The 24,646-nt window shown below is 28.8% G+C and overlaps 2 protein-coding genes across 40 annotated transcripts; one reads left to right on the forward strand and one right to left on the reverse strand.

The window, feature by feature from the left end:
* Nucleotides 1–48: 48 nt before the first annotated feature.
* On the reverse strand, nucleotides 49–12,163 carry LOC126836451 (uncharacterized). Of its 36 annotated transcripts, XM_050569854.1 has the most exons (23): nucleotides 12,041–12,157; nucleotides 11,702–11,962; nucleotides 7,382–7,472; nucleotides 6,823–6,960; nucleotides 6,222–6,365; nucleotides 5,960–6,103; nucleotides 5,699–5,842; nucleotides 5,437–5,580; nucleotides 5,175–5,318; nucleotides 4,913–5,056; nucleotides 4,651–4,794; nucleotides 4,389–4,532; nucleotides 4,127–4,270; nucleotides 3,865–4,008; nucleotides 3,603–3,746; nucleotides 3,341–3,484; nucleotides 2,670–2,804; nucleotides 2,221–2,364; nucleotides 1,639–1,776; nucleotides 1,196–1,321; nucleotides 645–779; nucleotides 262–554; nucleotides 49–143 (listed from the first exon to the last, which is right to left on the reverse strand). In XM_050569854.1, the coding sequence occupies exons 1-22, from the start codon at nucleotides 12,099–12,101 to the stop codon at nucleotides 500–502; spliced, it is 3,012 nt and encodes a 1,003-aa protein (XP_050425811.1). In that variant the 5' UTR covers nucleotides 12,102–12,157; the 3' UTR covers nucleotides 49–143; nucleotides 262–499. The 36 variants fall into 36 exon arrangements, with proteins under 36 accessions (XP_050425811.1, XP_050425823.1, XP_050425822.1 ...); XM_050569866.1 differs by lacking the exon at nucleotides 5,699–5,842 and having other exon boundaries at nucleotides 12,041–12,163; XM_050569865.1 differs by lacking the exon at nucleotides 5,960–6,103 and having other exon boundaries at nucleotides 12,041–12,161.
* Nucleotides 3,262–24,052, forward strand: LOC126837047 (myosin light chain kinase A-like). 4 transcript variants are annotated; one of them, XM_050570770.1, is made up of 9 exons: nucleotides 20,188–20,560; nucleotides 20,645–20,766; nucleotides 20,846–21,019; nucleotides 21,092–21,358; nucleotides 21,438–21,562; nucleotides 21,666–21,758; nucleotides 21,965–22,168; nucleotides 22,298–22,509; nucleotides 23,637–24,052. In XM_050570770.1, the coding sequence occupies exons 3-9, from the start codon at nucleotides 20,881–20,883 to the stop codon at nucleotides 23,968–23,970; spliced, it is 1,374 nt and encodes a 457-aa protein (XP_050426727.1). In that variant the 5' UTR covers nucleotides 20,188–20,560; nucleotides 20,645–20,766; nucleotides 20,846–20,880; the 3' UTR covers nucleotides 23,971–24,052. The 4 variants fall into 4 exon arrangements, with proteins under 4 accessions (XP_050426730.1, XP_050426727.1, XP_050426728.1 ...); XM_050570771.1 differs by having other exon boundaries at nucleotides 20,862–21,019; XM_050570773.1 differs by lacking the exons at nucleotides 20,188–20,560; nucleotides 20,645–20,766 and adding an exon at nucleotides 3,262–3,380 and having other exon boundaries at nucleotides 20,862–21,019.
* The last annotated feature ends 594 nt before the right edge of the window (nucleotides 24,053–24,646 follow it).

The following is a 24,646-nucleotide window of genomic DNA, read 5'->3' on the forward strand; positions in this document are numbered from 1 at the left end:
GTGGGGTCAAAAAATGAGTGATGATTGCCTTCCTCGATTTAAACGACTTCAGACACTTATCGCAAGTGTACGTCTTTTTACGTTTACCCTTATTAATGGTTTTTTGCTCATTCTGACTGTCCTCATCACTCTTGCCAATATCACTAAATTATACAACACAAAATTATAAAAGCTTGTATTTTTGAAGAAAAAATATAATTACAACAAATAGATGAAAAATCAAAATTCTAAATGAAGTAATAAGAACCAAATAAAGCTAACCTGGATGAATGGTAAAACAAAATACTCGTAAGTAACAATGAAGCGAACAAAAAACATTCAAACTCCACACAAAACTACTGCAGATTTATCTTGTGTGTTAACATACGTGAATAATTCGTCGGAGGAATCATTATTGTGCTCGTCAGAAAAACTGTGTGGTATCGACAAATGACTGGTGATCATTGTCTTTGATCTAAACTTCTTCAGACACTTATCGCAAGTGTACGTTTTTTTACGTTTAATGGTTTTTTCGACCAATCTTCCGACTCTTCTTATCATTCTTGTCAATATCGCTAAATTGTACAACACAAAGTATAATAATTTTAAAAAAATTACAACAAATAAATGAAAAATCTAAATTATATAAATAAAATAATGTTAACCTGCAAGAAATGCGCTGTTCAACATTGTCTGTTAATTTATTTGATTCCATATCGTCTTCTGTTTCCATTGAAGAATTACAACCTTCCTCTTCTTTTTCTTTGACTTCACAACTCGTCGATTCGAAAGTTAACGAGCTAAATTAAATAAAAAACAACATTGCAAAGTAATTAAGGTACGTGAACTAAGCTAAATCCATACAAATTAATTTTTTTTAATGCACAAAAGATTTGTGGAACAGAGTTAAAAAATGTATAAAGTATATTATACTTCATCATTATTTCAAGACAATGTGCATCATCTGAATTGTTTAAAGATTATAGAAAATGTAAACATTCAAATTAATGTACTAAAGAAAGTTAGCTTTAAAGAATGAACACATGTGTCAGGGAGGCAACTATTATAATTTTAAAAGGGGCAAGGAAAAGTTCATTAAAACTCATTTTTCATAATACCTTATTTTGCTAAAGTAGGTACTGTACAAAAACATTTTATTTTAATTTACAAAAATAAATGAAAAATCTAAATGAAATATGTAGAAAAGAATGGTAACCTCGAAGAATGATGCTGTTCAACATTGTCCGTTATTTCAGTTAAAACCTTTTCGTCTATTATTTCTATGTTGGACTTAGAATCATCTTTTTTGTCTTCAAAACTGAATAATTTGGTGGTTGAAAGGCTAAAAAAAAAGGTTATGTTTTTAAGTAAGTGTCCTAAACTAAATCTATAAAAAAATTATTTTAGTAATTGTATAAAATGAATTGTGCACTGTACAACAGTTTTTGTGAAATATTTTTAAAAATATATAAACGTATAAACCATAATTGTCGTCATCCTTTCAAGACAATTTGTATCATCTGAACTATTTTAATTAATAAAATCAAGATAGTTTCCCTACAGCATTAACACTACTTTTTTTACTTCTACTGCATATTTGTATTTTAAGCATAGGTATAATATTCAAATCAATTCTTAAAAAACAAAAAATAAACTTACCTTGTAGAAGGAGCGTTATCCTCCAATTCATCATTTATGAGATTTTCCTGTATTTCTACCACAGACATAAAATAATAACCATCGCCCACTTCATCAACTTCGAAATTAATTTGCGAATCTGGGTCGAATTCGATAAAACTAAAAAAAAAATTCTGTATTAACCAAATAGTATTAAGCAATAATTTATGGGGGAAAAAAACCTATCACAATTCTATACTTCAAAATTCTAAAACCTCATTAAAAGTCGAATCGATCCTAACATAAAATTATAAGTACCAACATAAGATGTGTTTCTTAAACATTTTTTTAAATTGTATACTTCAAAATGTCCTAATTATACATATTCAAATTATCCCAAAACAGTCGATTTGTTCCAACATAAGTTGTATTAAAAAAAAAAAAAAAACTCAATCCTATTGAACCCGTTAAATAGTTTTAGTTTTAATTGGTTCGTGAATGGGCCCAAGAAATGCCATGAACTCATACCTCCTGTAGGTCAGTTTTGCACACCTCACTAAAGTCTTATTTTAGGTAATTAACAAATAAATGAAAAATCTCAATTCTAAACAAAATAATGCTAACCTGGAAGAATGATGCCGTTCAGCATTGTTTGTTTGTTTAGTCAATTTCTTATTGTTTTCTTTTTCTATACTAGACTTAAGAAAAGAATCATCTTCCACTCCATCTTTTTGGACTTCATCACTGAATGATTCGGTAGTTAACAGACTAAAAAAAAAAACAAATAAAATTGTAATTTAAATTTAAGGTAAGTGTCTAACAAAACTAAAATTTCCGATTATTTTATTAAATAAATTATACACTGCACAACAGGTTTGTGGAATAAGAGAACCAATGTATGAACCGTTAACGTATAAATGTATAAACCTTAATAGTCGTCATCATCTCAAGACAATCTGCATCATCCGAGGTTATTTAAAGGTTATAGGAAATTATACACATTTAAATTAATTTAGCTTTATGAAATAAACTGTACTATGAAAAAATAATACCAAAGCAATAAATAAACTTACCTTGTAGAAGGAGCGTTATCCAATTCGTCTTTTATGAGATTTTCCTCGAGTTCTAACACAGACTTGTAATATATACCTTCGCCCATTTCATCGACTTCATATTTAATTTGTAAGTCTGGGTCGAATTTGATATAACTAAAAAAAATAATAAACCAAGAAAAAATAGAATTACCTTATAACAATATTTAAGAAGAAAAAAAGAAAAAAATTAACTTATGAACTGCTAGTCGAGTCTGTTATTGTTTGTATGGACTAATTATAGTTGAAGCTTTTAAATAAAAATCAATATTTTATAATTAAGCAAAACATAAGGATATTATAATAACTGAGAAATTAAAAAAAAACTACATATGAGCAACATGAACTTCATACTGATAACAGCATAATGATAACAGAATCAATCCTAAATAACAAGAGTACTGACATAATATGAGTTTCTTAAATCTTTTCTGTTGACGTGTATAACATAAAATGCCAACGGCACATGATTGATTTAACCTAAAACACTCATTTCGTTCAACATAGTGTTGTATTTAAGAAAAAAAAATGTAATGCTGTCAACACGTTTGGATTATTCGAAAAAATATAAAACCTTTTATTTTTAATTTACAACAAATAAATGAAAAATCTAAATTCTTAATAAAGCATAAAGAACAAAATAACCTACTAACCTGGAAGCTTGATGCTGTTCAACATTGTCCGTTATTTCAGGTAAATCCTTATCGTCTTTTATTTCTACGTCGGAATTAAAAAAAGAATCATCTTTCACTCCATCTTCTTTGTCTACATAACTGAATGAATTGGTGATTATCAGGCTAAATTAAAAAAAAAAAATTGTAATGTATTTAAGCTAAGTGTCCAAAACTATATCTATGATAATTGTTATTTTAAATGATTTAAAAAAAAAAATACGTATAACAAAATAATACTAACCCGGAAGCTTGATGCTGTTCAATATTGTCTGTTATTTCAGTTAAATCCTTATCGTCTTTTATTTCTACGTCGGAATTAAGAAAAGAATCATCTTTCACTCCATCTTCATTGTCTACATAACTGAATGAATTGGTGATTATCAGGCTAAATTAAAAAAAAAAAAATTGTAATGTATTTAAGCTAAGTGTCCAAAACTTTATCTATGATAATTGTTATTTTAAATGATTTTAAAAAAAAATACGTATAACAAAATAATACTAACCCGGAAGCTTGATGCTGTTCAATATTGTCTGTTATTTCAGTTAAATCCTTATCGTCTTTTATTTCTACGTCGGAATTAAGAAAAGAATCATCTTTCACTCCATCTTCATTGTCTACATAACTGAATGAATTGGTGATTATCAGGCTAAATTAAAAAAAAAAAAATTGTAATGTATTTAAGCTAAGTGTCCAAAACTTTATCTATGATAATTGTTATTTTAAATGATTTAAAAAAAAAATACGTATAACAAAATAATACTAACCCGGAAGCTTGATGCTGTTCAATATTGTCTGTTATTTCAGTTAAATCCTTATCGTCTTTTATTTCTACGTCGGAATTAAGAAAAGAATCATCTTTCACTCCATCTTCATTGTCTACATAACTGAATGAATTGGTGATTATCAGGCTAAATTAAAAAAAAAAAAATTGTAATGTATTTAAGCTAAGTGTCCAAAACTTTATCTATGATAATTGTTATTTTAAATGATTTTAAAAAAAAATACGTATAACAAAATAATACTAACCCGGAAGCTTGATGCTGTTCAATATTGTCTGTTATTTCAGTTAAATCCTTATCGTCTTTTATTTCTACGTCGGAATTAAGAAAAGAATCATCTTTCACTCCATCTTCATTGTCTACATAACTGAATGAATTGGTGATTATCAGGCTAAATTAAAAAAAAAAAAATTGTAATGTATTTAAGCTAAGTGTCCAAAACTTTATCTATGATAATTGTTATTTTAAATGATTTTAAAAAAAAATACGTATAACAAAATAATACTAACCCGGAAGCTTGATGCTGTTCAATATTGTCTGTTATTTCAGTTAAATCCTTATCGTCTTTTATTTCTACGTCGGAATTAAGAAAAGAATCATCTTTCACTCCATCTTCATTGTCTACATAACTGAATGAATTGGTGATTATCAGGCTAAATTAAAAAAAAAAAAATTGTAATGTATTTAAGCTAAGTGTCCAAAACTATATCTATGATAATTGTTATTTTAAATGATTTAAAAAAAAAATACGTATAACAAAATAATACTAACCCGGAAGCTTGATGCTGTTCAATATTGTCTGTTATTTCAGTTAAATCCTTATCGTCTTTTATTTCTACGTCGGAATTAAAAAAAGAATCATCTTTCACTCCATCTTCATTGTCTACATAACTGAATGAATTGGTGATTATCAGGCTAAATTAAAAAAAAAAAAATTGTAATGTATTTAAGCTAAGTGTCCAAAACTATATCTATGATAATTGTTATTTTAAATGATTTTAAAAAAAAATACGTATAACAAAATAATACTAACCCGGAAGCTTGATGCTGTTCAATATTGTCTGTTATTTCAGTTAAATCCTTATCGTCTTTTATTTCTACGTCGGAATTAAGAAAAGAATCATCTTTCACTCCATCTTCATTGTCTACATAACTGAATGAATTGGTGATTATCAGGCTAAATTAAAAAAAAAAAAATTGTAATGTATTTAAGCTAAGTGTCCAAAACTATATCTATGATAATTGTTATTTTAAATGATTTTAAAAAAAAATACGTATAACAAAATAATACTAACCCGGAAGCTTGATGCTGTTCAATATTGTCTGTTATTTCAGTTAAATCCTTATCGTCTTTTATTTCTACGTCGGAATTAAGAAAAGAATCATCTTTCACTCCATCTTCATTGTCTACATAACTGAATGAATTGGTGATTATCAGGCTAAATTAAAAAAAAAAAATTGTAATGTATTTAAGCTAAGTGTCCAAAACTATATCTATGATAATTGTTATTTTAAATGATTTAAAAAAAAAAATACGTATAACAAAATAATACTAACCCGGAAGCTTGATGCTGTTCAACATTGTCCGTTAGTTCAGGTAAATCCTTATCGTCTTTTATTTCTACGTCGGAATTAAAAAAAGAATCATCTTTCACTCCATCTTCATTGTCTACATAACTGAATGAATTGGTGATTATCAGGCTAAATTAAAAAAAAAAAATTGTAATGTATTTAAGCTAAGTGTCCAAAACTATATCTATGATAATTGTTATTTTAAATGATTTTTAAAAAAAATACGTATAACAAAATAATACTAACCCGGAAGCTTGATGCTGTTCAATATTGTCTGTTATTTCAGTTAAATCCTTATCGTCTTTTATTTCTACGTCGGAATTAAGAAAAGAATCATCTTTCACTCCATCTTCATTGTCTACATAACTGAATGAATTGGTGATTATCAGGCTAAATTAAAAAAAAAAAATTGTAATGTATTTAAGCTAAGTGTCCAAAACTATATCTATGATAATTGTTATTTTAAATGATTTTAAAAAAAAAATACGTATAACAAAATAATACTAACCCGGAAGCTTGATGCTGTTCAACATTGTCTGTTATTTCAGTTAAATCCTTATCGTCTTTTATTTCTACGTCGGACTTAAGAAAAGAATCATCTTTCACTCCATCTTCTTTGTCTTCATAACTGTATGATTTGGTGATTAACAGGCTAAATTAAAAAAAAAAAAAAAAATTGTAATGTATTTAAGCTAAGTGTTCTAAACTAAATCTATAATAAAAAATTATTTTAGCTAATTGTATAAAATGAACTGTACACTGTACAACAGTTTTTATGAAAAAGAGTTAAAAAATATATTAACGTATAAACCATAATTGTCGTCATCATTTCAAGAAAATTTGCATCATCTGAACTATTTTAATTAATAAATTCAAGATAGTTAGATTTATGGAATAAATATGTGTTAGGGAAATAATATCATTTTAAAAGAGCCAAATAAAAGTTATTTGTCTTACCCTCCATCGATCGTTAAACACCAGTTATCCATAACCCTTATTACATTTCCCTACAGCATTAACATTACTTTTTTTATTTCTACTGCATATTTTTATTAAAAGCATAGGTGTAATATTTAAATCGATTTTTAAAAAAGAAAAAAGAAACTTACCTTGTAGAAGGAGCGTTATCCTCCAATTTGTCTTTTATGAGATTATCCTTGATTTCTATCACACTCTTGAAATATAAACCTTCGCCCACTTCATCAACTTCATGTTTAACTTGTGTATCCGTGTCGAGTTTCACATCACTAAAAATAAAAAATACACAATATACAAATTTTTTGATTACTTTGTACATTTTTTTATATAATTAATTAACAATAGTCACAGCAAATGGTTTAACAGTATTGTTCTTATTACAGAATTAATTGTGTGTATTACCTACAGGAAAGCGATTATTTATTTTTTTATAATAAAAAAAATTAATTAAAACTTCTGCTAAGTACCAAATTTTAAATAAGAACTACATTTACATACAAATTATAATTTAAGTTGAATTTTTCAAATTATATTTTATATACAATCCAAAAATATATAATATTTTTAATATGAGTATATTATGTCTTAAACCTATGACTAAACTAGAAAAAAAAAAGTTAAAAACAAGAAATATGTATGTTAAATTCACATTTGACAGTAGTAAGTGACTAACATATCGACTAAACTTACTCTGAGGTAAATGCTTCTGATGCGATATGGTTTTCTTCTGAGTCGCATTCTAGTTTTATCATATCACATTCATTTGGTTGGATGCAACGATCTGGATAAAAACAAATTGACAATGAAGACATTAAAAAACATTTAAAAGGTGAACGAAAATTGTAAAAAAAAAAAACCTTCAAGTTGTGTAAACATTTACCGACATTTAGTCAATTATTATCAGCAATATCCATATTATCTTTTTTTTTAATTTAAATTAAATGTTTCGCCACATCTTAATTCTTTATTTTAAACAGCGATGTTTACGGCTATCGTAATAAAAAGAATAACAGACTCTAATAAACGTTTATATAAATCATGAGATTTTTAACAAATACATAAGTAACATTTGTAATACAAATATCGCTGAAAACTTGGATATGTGCCGTATTTCTATTAACAAGTCTACTTAATGAATTCTATAATCTGTATTTTCATACAAGTACATAAGAAACTCTGTTTTTTCCTTAAGGGCATTGGAAGGGCATATTATTTCATCTCTCGGTCAATCAGACACACAGTATGTATAGGAATTTAGACGTACTTATGCGATGAGGATTCTGGAAACATATATTGCACTTTAAGTTGTCCGGATTAAAATCAAATGAAAAAAAGTGGGTATGTCATATCCCAGAGCAGAGATTCTGAGGCATTCAAATTTGTCACCACATATTTTATGAGCAGATTGATCGGTACGTTGGAACGAATATACATCTAAATTCTTGCAGTACGCGTTAGATGAACAGAGAGAAAATACTGCTTTTAAATCCACTTTAAGCGAATAAACCACGTTTATTATTATATACTATTATTGTACATACTAATATGATTATAGTTATAAGTATAGTTTTTTTAATTTTTCTTATAAATAATTATGGTTATAAAATAAGATTATTATTAATGCGCGATTTACATCAAATCAGCGTTTCCGAGGGTGGGGCCGATAGTAGAAATACGTCTCAAAGGGTAGTGCTGTCAACAGGAGGAAAGTAGTCAATGTATGGTGGTATCGATCAACGACAGTGGCCGATGATATTCAAAGAGTGCAAAGGGGGTGCAATGCGTCGAAGTCATCGATACTTTGCGTTAGGACCTCTGAACCTTCGTAATTGGGCTAACCACTGCTCGACAAGACGCTTACCGAATACCAATACAAATATACAACACCCTGTATTATTATTATTTTATTTATTACTGAAATCGGTCGTTGGTAGGATTTTTTTGTTTACCTGAATTTGGTGGAATCGGTTTACCGTCCATGACGATGATCGACGAATCAACCGCTGCTGCCGGACGAACAGTTAAACGTCTTATCGACTGTTCGTTGTGAAATGAAGTGGAAATTTATTTTAAAACGGTTTAAGCAAAGGAAGTATAATAGCATGTACACATACAACCACCGGCCAAGTCACGACGAGCTTCACGCGGTCGGCGGGAATCGCCACACAGAATAACGGATTAGAATTATTCAGATAATAACAACAGGCAACAGCAACAACCATACACAGTGCGAGCCGGACCGCAGCAGTTTGCACACAAGCTCCATCCAGTGTTAATAAGCATAGGCTAGTAAATCAATAACGTTGCTTTGCCAGGCACCAACCAGCAACTGTGTAGTGGAGGGTTGTACATAGGGGGACGTTTATTATTCTGTGCGCAGGCAGCTGCACAGCCCTTTGTTGAAATATACAGGGTGTTGCACATCGTCTCGAATAATTGTTATATCAAATGCAATAACCTTGTATAGTTAGTTCAATAATGCTGCAGCACAGATATATGAACGATATATTATTATTATAATATATTATATATGTCATATGATATAATAAACTAGATTGCTAAGTGTACACTGTACATGCTGCCTATAGAGATAATCCGAAGGTACCATTTTCCGCCATCTTTGTGGGAATTAGAACCTTATTATCACATGAAAATATGAATATAACAATATATATTATAAATAGGGCAGAGGACTTTTAGCTCTAAAAAAACATTAAATATGCAAGCACTTATGCGCTCCCCTAAAAAGCATATATAACTTAAAAATGTCTCAAAAAGCAAAAAAGACCTAAACATGCAACATAGAAATTACAGATTTGGCTTTGTCATAACCTAAAACAAATATCTTTATGGTTGGCCTTTTTATACGGCTGCGGAAAACAAATATGCAAATGCTAGACGTCCTTTGCCCTAATTATAAGTCAAGAAGCCTCTACACTGGCATTGTATAGGAAATTTTGCATTAGCATTAGCGTTTAACAATGATTTATTATTGAGTTTTAATATTTTTAATAAAGTACTTAATAATTGTATGTGTTTATGTCAATAACGCGATTGATTAGTACGCTGTGTCGACCGGCAACACAAAATATGTGCAGCTCTCGCTTTATATTCAATATTTTTTTTTAAATAAAGTTGTTTATATTTTACATATTACATATTACCACAGGAAAGAAGTAAATTTTTTTTTTATCTTTTATAACCCATTTAAGATCTATTTTTGTACAAATACATATTATGTTTCTACTTCAAACGTACTGTTCCTAAGAATCCTCCGATTTAAATTTTGAAAAAAAACATTTGAATTCTTCATAACATTTTCAAGGCATCGATTGCGGCACAATTTTAAAATTACTTCTAGTTAATTAATTATTTCAATATAAAAAAACCAATTTTTAACTTTTCTTAACTGAAATAATTAATTAACAAAAAATATTTCTAAAATTATGCCACAATCGATGCCTATAAAATGTTATAAAGAACTCAAATCATTTTTCACATTTTAAATTGGAGTATTCTTAGGAACTGTACGTTTGAAGTAGAATCATAGGCGCAACTATGATTTACCGCACCTATATTTCAATGGGGTGCTAAAATTATGTACCGCTGACTAAACATAATTCTTATCTTCAAACCATTAGGTATAAAATAAAATAATTAAAAATAAAAATATTCTAAAATGAAAAATTTAAACAGAATATTATATACTATGTACATTATTAAAATTAATCGTATGCGTGCAAATCAAGGATTGGGGTTTCAATACGGTTTGCACCCTAAGGTTAGGCTAAATAAGACAAGTTACTATTTTAGCCTTACAAATATTATATCCTAAATATAGACATTTTTAGGTCTTTGTGTGTGTAACAGAGTGATTGGTCACATAATATGGGGCTTTACAAATAGTACATAGAACATTGGTTTGGAATCTCTGGATACGGTCAGTGTCGTAGACTAAAATAAAATCTCTATTACAGATTAAATGAAACCAGATGGCGCACTTAAAAGTGTAGTCAATGTTAACATTATCGACCGTTCATAAATAATATTTATTACTCCCTAATTTTTTGATAATATAATATATTGGGTAAACGGTAAAAATAGTTTGGAGAAAAGGGTCACATTTGAAAAAAATCCGGATAGCATATCAAAAGTACCGACAAAAGGTCCAATGATAATATTCTGTATCATACAAAAATTAATGAATAATAATTTAATAAAATATAAATGTTAGCCCAGTAAATAGTATCAAGCATGATTACAATAATATTAAAAAATAAGGTATTTTTAATATTAAAATAGTACACAATACAAAATAATACCAATATTTTTTATATTAAAATATGAGTCCTTAAATTCAATAGTTGTTATCATATTATTAATTAATCTAGAACACAAGTTTTGTAGCTACATGATTTTTTTTTTTTACTTGGCTTATCTGTCGCCTGTAGTGCTATTTTAGACTTTACGACCCGTACTTCTTGTCGCAAAATAATTGTAATAAAAAATGTAAATTTTATCATTTTCAGAGGATGTCACTTAAGCCCCCGAGCATTTTTTTGTTAACTTAAATGTAACGCTATATATATTTTTTTCTTCTTTTAAAACTACAAATACCTATGATTTCTATAGGAAAAAACAACAACTTTACACTTTACACAATGCACTTGATATTCTATAGGTAATACCTAACATTAATTTGTACATAATAAACAAAGATAACAGTTCTATAATAAACATAGTTTTTCTAGTGATAAGGAGCCTTAGTAGCCAATATGCCACCCGGACACTTTATCCGACTTTAATTAAATTGTACCTTTATTATTAAGGCTTTTTGTCCGATTCAATAAATACAAATTTTTGTTAAGTATTTTTTTCAATACACTAGTAATTATTATAGGTACCTACTTGTCTATGATTATTGGTATGCAGTTTTAACATAAGGCATTATTAGGATATTTAAATAAAAAAATTCTTTGTTATTTTTAATTAATGAATTTTTAACCTTACTTTCATTAATTTTGTTCTGTGAATCCCGTTTCATTGGTGTTTTTAAGTATAAATATTGAAGTGTTTGTGAAGATGACTGGCTCAACGAACAATTACCGATTGTTGAATGGTCTGAAAAAGGTTCAGACAATGAAGTCTGAGTAGCCGTAATAATACTTGATCCCAAAGTCGGTTTCATGTGAACGTTGTTATCATTAGTCAATGTCTGTGGTTGTTTATCTGCAGACATTTCCTCTTTTTGTCTCATCGACAATATTTCATCTAAAATGTTTAGTAGGTCTTATGGTTAAACACTATTTCATAAATAAATAAAAAATTATTTTTAACTGAATTTCTTACCGTTAAATATAGTTGGAACAGCATTAAAAGCCAATCGGTTCCTCGCATTATTGATGAACATAGAAGCTTCAAAGTGATCAGAACATACTTTTTGGCTACGCTGATTGTTTGGATCTGAATCGACTTTGCCTTGAGTCTTGCAATTGTGTATCCAAATGATTCGAATCGGCACATTATTTGGATAATTAAAATAACTCACATTCTTAGTCAAACCCGATTTATTTTTGCAGTATTTAACTGAACATTTGTTGCCATATGATTTTTTTTTAGCTGACATTTTAAAAATAACAAAATCTACACTTCACTAAATAACCAAAACAACAAACATTATACTACAAAAAAAAAAAAAATAGTTTAATATAAAATAATAAATATCGTTAAACTGTACACAAGTCGCAGTACACCCGTCCTTGGGTACCTATTCACCGAATGACTGATAAACACAATATACTACAGCCAAACAGATGTTCAGAGAAAGTGTCTACAGTGTAGACAACCTCCCTACACAGTATGATTATGCTCGTGGTTATCCGCTCATGTTGGCACCCGTGCTATTTTGCACTGAATAATAATTGTTTGGACACGTCACACAGGCGTTTTTGGCCACACATATTGTGCGCGTAGATTATATTATTGTTTTTCATATTTTTTTTTTGGATCATAGGAATATTAATAGAATGATATGTTTTACATTTTCACCAAGGTTTGTTTGCCCTTTTGTTTTTGACGAATAAGTGTAACATATTTTGGCACATTCGTATATTATGCACCTTTGACAAAATCTCTAAAAACGGGTATACACCCTTACACTTATTTAGCTTAATACTTAAATTTTATAATACCGTTAGTTGTTTTAATTGTTATCACAAATCAGTTATCAATATAAAAATTACAATTGTTCAAAAAGAGTAAAAACATAACTTAGAAATACTATGAAAGAGGTAAATTGTAATCATACACAAATTTAATTGTATTTTAATCATCTAACTTATTTTAAACAGGATCGTCTAAATGGCTTAGATCTTCTAAGCTATTATCGAGATGAATTTGCCAAAAAACCAAGAAAAATAGATCTTTTGTTATAAGTGAAATAGATTTAATGAGTTCTTTTTTCCAATCATGAACCTCCCCATAAAAAATTCCTGTCTACGCCACTGATTATTTTGATTTATTTTTCTGAAAGTTAGAGCGTGTCATATTTTATGTTTTTTTTCCATTTTGAAGGGGAACTGAGACGGGCCGGAACTGTTTATACTTTTGTCCTTATAATAGTAGGTACCTAGGTACTTTTGGTGTCCAAATTTTTATTAGGCAAATCATAAAAAAATCAGTTAAGTGGTTTAAAAATTATTGTAACAAAAACATAAACATTAAATACACATTACCTACTTATTCAAAACCATTATATCTCCATACAGTGTACCCATGACATTTTTTAAGGACTAGGTACATCACTGATTATTACTTAAGGAAATTAAGTTAAATAGTGATTTAGGTAAATAAAATACTTACTCATTTTATTTATACATTTTTTTTTAGTTCTAGTTTCAATGTTTTCCCCCTTGAGTTTGTAATCTGCAATTCTTCATATAGCTTTTATAAATTTTTGTTATATTTTAAATACAATTGTAAAAAGTACGTTTAATACTGAATGAACAAATGGGTTTCTGGGCTTTTGAACGCCCAGTTAAATAAAAAAGAATACGATTTGCTACCAAAAAAATTATTTTAATAACTATTTCACAATTTAAAATTCTGCATGAATTTGTAATTGTTATTACAACATTATGTGGATTGAAAGCGTTCTCTGTTTTAAACATTTTAGACCAAAAAACTTGACACACATTTTACTACTCAGGGTAGGCTACAACTTGTATTTTTTAAATCATATTTATTAATAAATTAATTGTTACATGTATGAAATTTTAATATTTTATAGCTGTACTTACATTTTGAAGGAAAAAAAATGGTTGAACTTATTGATTTATTAGTCCTACCATATGGCCAACAATAATGTTACATTTGAAAAAAATAGTCTTTAACTCGTTAAATAAAAATACTTATTAAACAAATAAAAGTGATTATGACCGCTTTACTTTTTAAATAAACGTTCATTCATATAGATAGAAGAAGGCAATAGACAGAAATTTGTAGGTATAAGAAAACATAAAAATTACCATTTGGTAAAAAAACCATATTAACGGTAGGTCCATTTTTGTTAAATAGAAATATCCGGATAACCAGATAAACAATTGACAAATTATTCGGATTGTATGATGGTCCATGTATTTAATCCATGTTTAAAAATAAAATTAATTTTTATACTATAAAAAGTTATTTTATTAATTTGGTTAGTCAAATACCTTCCAAGTACGATTTTTGTTCTATAAGTATAATTTATAAACTAATTTTTTTTTTTTTTAAGCACTATAGACCATTTAGGCCCTTTGCTGCCAATACTAAATTCTTCCACTCCTCTCTATTATACGCATGATTTAAGTCCCCATGCCAGTCTGGTCTCAACTCCTGCAGGTCTCTTTTGACTACATCTAACCACCGTTGCTTCGGTCTACCGCGCGGTCTTTCCCTGTTCAAATTGTTCACAAGTACCTTTTTGATAATACTGTTGTCGGCCCTCCAGACATGACCTGCCCATTCCAGTCTAGCTCCTTTAACAAATTGTACTATACTTCCTTTTCCATATAATTGTTGTACCTGTTCATTTGATCTTCTCTCCCACACTTGAGTATCAGGGTTATAGACGGGACCAAAAATTTTCCTTAACACCTTTCTTTCAAAGGTATTTAGCCTATTTTCATCTCCTGCTGTTGTAGCCCAGGTACAACATGCATATGACACAACTAGTCTGAGATACGTAATATATAGTTTCTCCTTAGTTTTTCTGGACAATAATTTTGACTTAAACAGATGTGCCATAGCAAAATAACATCCGTTTCCAGCTTTTAGACGGAGATTAATTTCATTATGCATACAGTTTCTATTATTTATGTTGACACCAAGGTATTTAAAGTCCTGTACTTGTTGAAACAGTATCCCATTAACTTCCAAGTCGGATTCATCTTCAGCATCTCGTACTTCTCTAGTCGTGAACATATATTTGGTTTTTTCCTGATTTATCGACAACCCCATATGTTTGTATACTTCCATTAGGTTTGACATACAGTTAACGGTATCCTGCTTCGTATCGCCCAAAATTATTATATCGTCAGCATAGGATAGTAAGGTATGATTTTCATTTACTTCCATTATCTGCTGCTGTGGCATTCTCCTTATCACACTTTCCAGTCCTAAATTAAATAGCACCGGTGACAACGCATCACCCTGTCTTAGTCCTTTACTTACTTCAAAAAGATCTGATAGCTCACCTTGTACCCGGACCACACAATTTGTGTTGCTGTTGCATAATTTTATTAAATTTACTATTTTAGTTGGGAAACCTAAATTTATCAAGTTTTTCCATAACTTACTCCTAATTATATTATCATACGCTTGCTTAAAATCCACAAACACTTGATGGATATTTTTGTTATATTCATAATGTTATCAATAATTGTCATTATGTTCAAAATTTATAAACTAATAGTACATAGAATTCTAATTATGTAAAGTTGGCTAAAGAAACTAGACTTATAACTACTAAAAATGATGATTAGAAATAAAATTCTATAATTGCCCTAAACTAAATAACTTTATAGTTATTCCTCTTGAACAATACGTTGCGCTATAATAGTAGATTAAATAAAAAATGTAGTATGAAACTAAATTTTTAAATTCGTATTTTTATTTACATTAAAACTGTGAATTGCATACAAACGTAAAGATTATACTCAAGGTCTAACTGAAGATATATCATACTTTTGGTAATTTATTCATAAATAAGTAATATATTCAAGATTCATAATCAGTTTCCTTATTTAAAAATAATGACAGGTCGAGTATATATTTTAACTAAAGTTAATGCCAATAAACTACAACATTTTAAAAAACATAAAATGAAAGAAACAGATAGAATGATATAATGTATTATTTAAATGAAATAAATTAAAAACATTGACGCATAAATTGTGTTGAGCAAATAGTAAAAAAAAAATTATGGAAATAGAGTTAACAAAAGTAACTAAAAGTTTTTTATTGATTAACTGCATAACACATATAGTAAAATGTCCACAAAAATACATATTTTAAGACATTTTTTAAGACTAGACATTAAAAGGCCTCTCACCAGTATGTGTCCTAATGTGTATTTTAGAATTTCCAGATTGTGAAAATGTCTTTTAAATATTTCACATTGAAAAGGCCTCTCGCCTGTATGCGTCCTTTTGTGAATTTTAAGAATTTCAGATCGTAAAAATGGCTTCTTACATGTCTTACATTGAAAAGTCCTTTCGCTCGTGTGTGTTCTTTTGTGCATATTTTCATCCCCAGATGAAATTGTCTTCAAGCCTAATTCACACTGAAATGGTATTTCGGCTGTGTGTGTCCTAATGTATTTTTTTAATGATTTGGGCAGATTTTCTTCAGTTTTAATTTGATTGCATTTAATAGTACTAAAGAATGTATTGCTAAAAATAATTGTAATACAAATATTATGATAATAACTTTATAGTAGTCAATCTTTAATGAAACATTTTTCTACAATTCTTACTCAGTGAAATCAGTATGCACATTTTCGTCCTTGATAACTGCTAAATCTTGGTTTTTTCAATTTCTATCTCAGATACAAAAAAACAATCACTGTCCACTCCATCGACCTCCTGTTTAATTACAGTCACGGTCTTTGGTGTTCTAACTGATGTCTTTTTATTTTTAATACTCGTTGTGTCGATGTCTGATCCAACAAAACTTTAAAAAACAAGTAAAATAAATTATATAATAATATTCTTAACATTTATATTAGGTAATAACAAACACAAATATTTAGCCATATATTTGGCCATGCTCGTAAAAAGTGTATTGACAATTTTTCTTAACACCTCTTTTTTATTAAAAAAGTAATTAAAAATCAGTTTCTTAAGTAAAATAATCTCTGCTTTCTGAAAAAATATCGAGTCGCATAACCAAGTCATTAAAATTAAATTTATTATCTAAAAAGTTGTTTTTCTTATGATGTTTTTTTCGGAAACATGTATAGAAAAATCGAAAAAACGGGAAATGAGCTTTGGTATGTAATTATTTCAAATATTTGAATACAATGGTAATTTTGTTGACCTGAATTTTTACCCCTTTTTATCTGTTTCTAGACGTTTTTATGGAGATCTCATATTGAAAACACACATTTTATGTAGAAGTTTTTCTGCTCATAAACAAAAAATTGGAAAACATCTCAAACTTTGGGCAACAAAAATAAACAACTTTTTAGATCATAACATAAATTTTAATGGTTTTTTATTAAGTATACATATACTCAGTCTGTATTATATGATGTAAGGCCATTCAATTGTTTTCACTTGCTACAAGAGTAACACAAATTGTTGATATAAAACGGATTCTTATTAAGTTATTAAAATATTAAAAGAAAAAAAATTATTCGAATAACGTTGAAAAAAATCGTATAGTTCTTAGAACTTTTTTTTTGAAATATTAACTTTGTACGAAAATGTGATTAGAGAATCAAATTTTTTTTTTTGTAAAAAGGTAATTTTTCAAAAAATTATTACATAAAAGATACTTCTTAAATTTTATTGATTTGCGTTTATAATAATACATTGTAAAAATGAAATTTATTAGCCAATGTTAATTAGTATATAACATGATATGATTTAAAAATAACAAATGAAGTCATGTTCATTGGAATAGTTAAACATAACAAGGTGGTTTTAGCATAAATGTTTAATAATCTTATAGGGATGCGCACAATTAATAGATAGACTTGCCGTTTATTTTTATGAAGTTTGCGCAACGTTTTGCAGCTCATTCGATCATTCAACATTCAATATTTAATTTTAGTTAATTAGAAAAATGATACATATGAAAACGTTTTATAAATCAAAATATTATATTGTAGGTAAAAATATATTATGCGTTATTCGTTAAAAAAATTAAACATCTGCAAAAGAATTACTGACAAAAGCAGTTTATCTGACAACTGATAATTCGTGATAGAAACCAAAAAATACATAACCTCAAATTATTTGTTGTGCCAATGGAAATTTCACAAAAACCCGCCAAGAGTAAATTGTTTTTTTTTTAAATAAATAAATTTTCTTGTATTTAGCTTTTTCAAAATTGTATCAATGCGTTAATGAAAATTGTATGCTCGATAAATATTGTGTACGTTTAATATAAATTTAATAGGTACACTTTTTTCCACACAATATTTTAGATTATTATTATAGAAATAAAATGTTCGTTTCTTCTTTTATTTATTTATTAAATAGGTATAGATGATAGAGTATACCCATAATAAATAGCATAATTTTTAACATAAATGTAGAGAACAAACAACAACCCTTAAGAAAAGTCATAGCATATTCCTCTAAATTCACTAAAATGTTGATCAAAAGTTAATGGTACCACAGATAAAACATGATTTTAAAATAGAGTAACTTGTGTGTGTTTGTTAATCCATAATGGATAAAACAAAACCATGCTACTACTATTTTTCTTATAGTTATATTAATATAAATGTTTGTACTTTAATCAATTGTAAATAAATATGGCTATATTGTACAAATAAGAAAATTTCGATTCTTTTTGCGCAACAATAATCAAATAAAAATGTAAATGTGTAAAATAACATGTAATCATTTGACAATAACCCTAGCATAATAATCAATGGAAACATAATTGTATAAATTTTATAATAAAATGTAAAAGTCTTCTATTTAATAGTAAAATATGTAAATAATTATATCATTTCTTTTTTATCTTAATATCAAAACGATTTTTTTAAATACTCTAATACTAACACTATGACCTATTTACCAAAAGTAAAGGACCAAGCATAAAAACAACTTAATAAATTATTGTAAAATGTATATAAGTTTTAAACTAAGCATATACAATTTAAAAAAAAAACTGGACGAATAATTCCTGAATGTATATTTTAACAGAGTGTCTGCAGAATTCAGTCGACATTGTATCGAGTCAACAAATGATAACTGTTATAGCTTTACTAGCTGTTAATCGGATATAAGACATAAATAAAAACGATAAAAATATATATATTACAGCGACATTTTCAACTGTGGCAAAACATGCTATAGAACATATTATCAGCATCAGACCCAAATTTCTATTGTGGTACTTGCTTGATGTTTTCATGATTAAATATAATTTTTTAAGTATAAATTGTTCAAAAAAAAATAAGTCCATTTTGGAAAAAAATATTTATTCACCCATTACTATTGTATGAGAAAAGGAGCGTTTTGAAGAATAATGGAAATGGAACGTTTTGACTAATATTGAAGGAAATAGTACATTATGCAATAAATTTATGTGTAAGATATGCTGATAACTTTGGAAATGGCACGTTTTGAAGTAAAATGGAAAAAGAGCGTTTTGCCTTAAAATGACTATACCATTCGACTCCCCATACAATTTACCATAAGAATCAATGTACATCTCAATTTTCATAAAAATGGAAAAAGTACGTTTTGGGTTGAAGCCGGATATGGTCCTGACAGTGATTTGTAAAAGAAAATATTATACTTAAACTTATAGACCGTCCCCAACTGGCGTGTCTATTGGTTCTACCGCGACGAGTGGTTGAAAAACAAACAGGTACGCCCGCAGTGGATCGCCAAAATGGCCGACGCCGTACCTCCGTAAGACACACACGGCCGCCATTACGCGGCCGCCGCCGGCTGCGCGCTTACCTTGTTGCTTTTGTCACGTTATTTATGAAATTTCGCGTCGCGTTCCGGTGAATTCCGAGAACCCGGCGAAACGGTGATAAGGAATCCGTTCCGGATATTATACAGCTTATCACAAAAAAGAGAATCATGGCGGCCATCTTTCGCTATTAACCGTGTACAGATATAATTATATTAGGCCAAACGCGAAGATGACGGCCTCCATCCGTTAAATCATTGCTCACAACGATCGGAGTGTCCTCTCTTCACGATATTATTGCTGGTAGTCGGTAGACGACAACTTTTTGTAAAAAAAAAAAAAATAATGTTATTAGCTGTTATTACCGTTCGTTTTTCGTACTTGGAACCGGTTTCAAAGTTTATTTATTTATTCAAAGTTGAATAAAAATAAAAATATGAGTATTTACGTCGTCGCAACTTGCCGTTTACGCGTAAGATTTCTTTTTTGAACGACAACGATAATTTTCTGTGATATTTTGTGTCTCGGCATAATGTTTTAGTGGTTTTTAAATTTTTGTCCATACAAACCCGTTTATAATTATTATTAGTCTAGTTTTATCTATCTCGTAGTCTTGCAGGATGTTAACGTTATATTATTACTTAAACCGTAGTGTAGTCGGTAGACGAGTACCTGTATTATATTACTATGTAATTTTAATGTCGCACGCACAAAACCTGTAGATTGGTAATTAAACGCTAATATTATAATATATTTAATAAAAAAAAAAAAATTAGTTTGTATTACAATATGTATTGTTTAATTGCTCAGGTACGTTTTTGCAACGTACAAAACACGGTAGTGTAATTTGTTTGAAAAATTATTACATCAGACTATACACAAGTGTAGTAGTTGTAGTTGTAAACAAGTAAAATTGTATATGTAGATTTCAGGTAACTATGAGAACTAGGTTTATTTTTATTTAGACAATATATTTATTTGTATTGTAACCGTTTGTTCAATGTTATATAGTGTTTTTATATTATAGTCAATTTTAGCGATTGAGAATGTCATCGGAAAACGATGTTTTAACACCGTTGTTCGACAGCCAAGAGGAATTGAGCAGTCAAGATTTTGCGACTTTGCCGAACGACGAGAGAGTGTGGGGCAGACTTTACCCCATGGTTAGAGATTTAAAAGTCCAATGTGAGTGTTTTTCTTTCATCTTAATTGATTCATGGATGTATTTTTATTTCATTTGAGCCCGACACACTTTAGGTTTGATAGACAGCTCGTATATTGCTGGTCGTCAGGCTGGTTGCGACATCATATTTTCCGACCAGTGTATAAGCAACAAGATCGCGCACAACGTCAGTAAGATACACTTTCGAATAGACCGTGAAGTCATCAATAATCGTCACATAGTGTACTTAACGGATTTAAGTGTAAACGGCACTTATTTAAACGGAGAAAAAGTCGGTAAAGGAAATCGTAGGATGATGTCCAACAAAGACACAATATCTCTTATTGTACATAATTATTTGGGTACTTGCATTTTTTTCTTGTTTTTTGTGCTAACATTTCAAAATATTTTTTTTTCTAAATTATTGTTGTCAATTTACAGTTTACCTATATTCAGACTTGAAGAAAGCTAACGAAAGCTTTCCGGAAGACATAATGAAACAATTTTTAGTGTTATCAGTATTGGGACGCGGAGCTTTTGGAGAAGTCCGCTTAGCGTTTGACAAAGTAAATGTACACTATATTTTTCTACCCAAGTACAATGTATTTGCTGTTAATTTTACTGTATAAATTATGTACTAAAAATGCATATTTTTTTTTCGCCGAACAGAAGACGACAACTAGATTTGCATTGAAGACGGTGAAGAAAAACCGTCAAGTTGATGTTCACGCAGAAGCTCGTATATTGCAGAAAGTTAACCATGTTAGTATATTGTCATGAACGTCTCTGTTTACTAGGGCAGAAACCTGCCAGTGAAAAAGATCGGCCATTCACCTTTGCGGCGACAGACAAACGATCCGTCCCAACAAAGTGAATGTCTTGAGAAACCTTTTCAGAAAAGGGCTGCGTGAACTGAAAAAAAAAAAAACTATTTACAATAACGACGTGTCTAATGTGTTTTGTTTTAGGCCAACGTCGTTCGAATGTTGTATGTGATCGATACAGCCGATATACTTTTTATGGGTCTCGAGCTTATGGCTGGCGGCACGCTGCGAGAGCTCATACAAGACACCGACAGACTGTGCGAATTTGATGTTAAAATTATTCTATATCAAGTGGCTCATGCCATGTATTATTTACACAATCAATACATAACGCACAGAGATTTGAAAGTAACAATTTTTAACGTTATTCATAATACAAAATGTGTACAGTGTACACATAAATCCGGTTAACAAACGGTTATTATTCATTAGGTATGTATGTATGTTTTTATTATTATTTTTTTTTTTATTATGTAGCCAGCAAATATTTTACTGACCGAGAAAAAAGCCAGGTGTATCGTGAAAGTAGCCGATTTCGGTTTATCCAAAATGATCGATCAGTCCACGTTGCTGATGACTCGTTGTGGATCACCTGCTTATACGGCTCCGGAAATTTTGAACCTAGAATGTTATGAATCGTACACTAACAAAGTGGATACGTGGAGCTACGGAGTAATTTTATATGAATGGTATTGTTATAATATTTGCGTTTCATTAGTTGGTTTATTAATGAATTTTTTAGATGATGGCAGGCATGTGCCTAAACGCTAGTCTCAGTAAGGCCCATATAATTTTAGAAATTTTATCAATTATAGAAAAATAACTATTGCTGTTTAACTATTACCAACTTTTTTTATTTTATACTTTAAAGTCTAAAAAGCTTAAAAACCTTGTCAATTTAATTGGTGTGACTTTTATTATGAAAGTCTATGTAAAAAAATATAAAGTAATATAGTAATAAACTTAAAATCTATAAATTGTAATTTAGTTTCATAATTCTCTAAAAGTAATCTTTTTAAACAAGGCCATTTTTTATTTTTTTGAGAGCTATATTTTAAGTGCTAATAGTTCAATTGCTTTTGGAAATGTTTTAAATTTTTAAAGATTGAGTCTTCCAAGATTTTTGAAGTTTTTGAACTGTGTAAAGTGTTGATCGCCTGTGTTAGTGATTATTATAAATAGTTATTGTATATAATTTGTGTAAAATAAGGAAAATTAAATATGGTATTAAAAAAAAAATGATTTGTTGTCTGTTGAAACGATGAGACCCTTTGAAAATATTCGTCCAAACTTTTTTTTTAAGAACAGGTCTAAAATTGCATATTATTATATTTTTAATCAATTTTATGGCCCGTTCTTCAATTGAAATACTAACTAACCGTGAAACTAAGCTGAATGGATATTTATCGGTTATAAAGCGATACATCGTATATCGTTTAAAAATGTGCTGTTACGCTATATTTTTTTTGTTTTACGTTGAATAATACTATAAATACTATAAATAAATATTACTAATAAATACTAGAATAAATATTGAATTATTTCAAATTATTGTGCATTAATTAATTAGACATAGGAAATTTGTTTATTTAAATTATTACTACCAAACAAGAGATTATTTTTAAAGTACTGTTTCTTGATATCAAATATCTACGTACACCATTTTGGTTAAAAATTAAATTTTCAATAATCATTTTATTACTACTATACACTTGAAATATACATTTTTGGTAGTAGAATTTTTCTAATAATTTGTATAAAATAAGTTATAAGCGCAAGTGCTATGATAAGTTATTGTTTTGTTTTTTGTCAACAGTTTGACCTTGTCGAAACCGTTCTCTGGTCGAAATCTAGCGTTGAAAATACAAACTTTATCGTACCGACAATCGCCGCAGTTATTTCCGTCCATTAAAGCGTTGGATCTGATTCAAAAGTTGTTGGTCATCGATCCGTATCACAGGTACAATTTTCACAACGTCATCGGACATCCGTGGTTGAAAGACAAAAGGATGAAGAACCTCGTCGCGGAACTGTCGAAAGACTCGGAGTCTGAAAGTCAGAGTGACACGATCAATGACGACAATAGTTATAACGGTCCGTTGTTTATGTACGACAAAAGGACGCGTTTGTCCGACAGTATTAGTCCATAATTGGGACTTTTAAACATTTGTGTTTTTTTATTGTTACGTTATTTGTTTTCCGTTTATAAATTTTGAGAAAAATTTAACCATAATTTATTAGATCCTGTTAAAAAAAAAAAAAACATATATATATATATGTATGAACGTGTCGTGTTTTTTTTTTACAAATATTATTTATGTTGATTGTTCTTTTTTGTTATGTATACATATAATATGAAAATGTTAAGCGACGTATTAATACTACGTCCTGTTATTATTTGTTCGAGCCGAATCGTAAAAATGTTTTACAAAAAATAAACAAAAACAAATTTTAATAAAATGGAAGTAGTTTTTATTTCTTGATAAAATGTATTTTATTAAATACCAATATTAAAGTCTTACACAAATCGTTGTCGTATAATAAAAATGTATATATATATATATATAATTTACTTGGGATCATTGAGAAGGGATTGTCGACGGGGGAATGCGTACACTGACAGAATTATTAATATAATCGTAAACGTCGAGTGTATTCTATTACAATAAAATAAGGGTCGTCTTAAGTAACTAGATAGAACTTAAACTCTGTAATAAATAAAAGTGAAAGATAAAAAATAAATAAAATTATAAATACAAAAAAAAAAAAAACATAACATAAATCAGCAGCAGTGAGAAAATTTGTTATATATATATAAAAAAAAAA

This window comes from Adelges cooleyi, unplaced genomic scaffold, assembly GCF_023614345.1.
Source record: "Adelges cooleyi isolate 19-005CV unplaced genomic scaffold, UGA_ACOO_1.1 ACOO_flye_CR_arks_rails_tigmint_CR_PRNA_247, whole genome shotgun sequence".
NCBI lineage: Eukaryota > Metazoa > Arthropoda > Insecta > Hemiptera > Adelgidae > Adelges > Adelges cooleyi.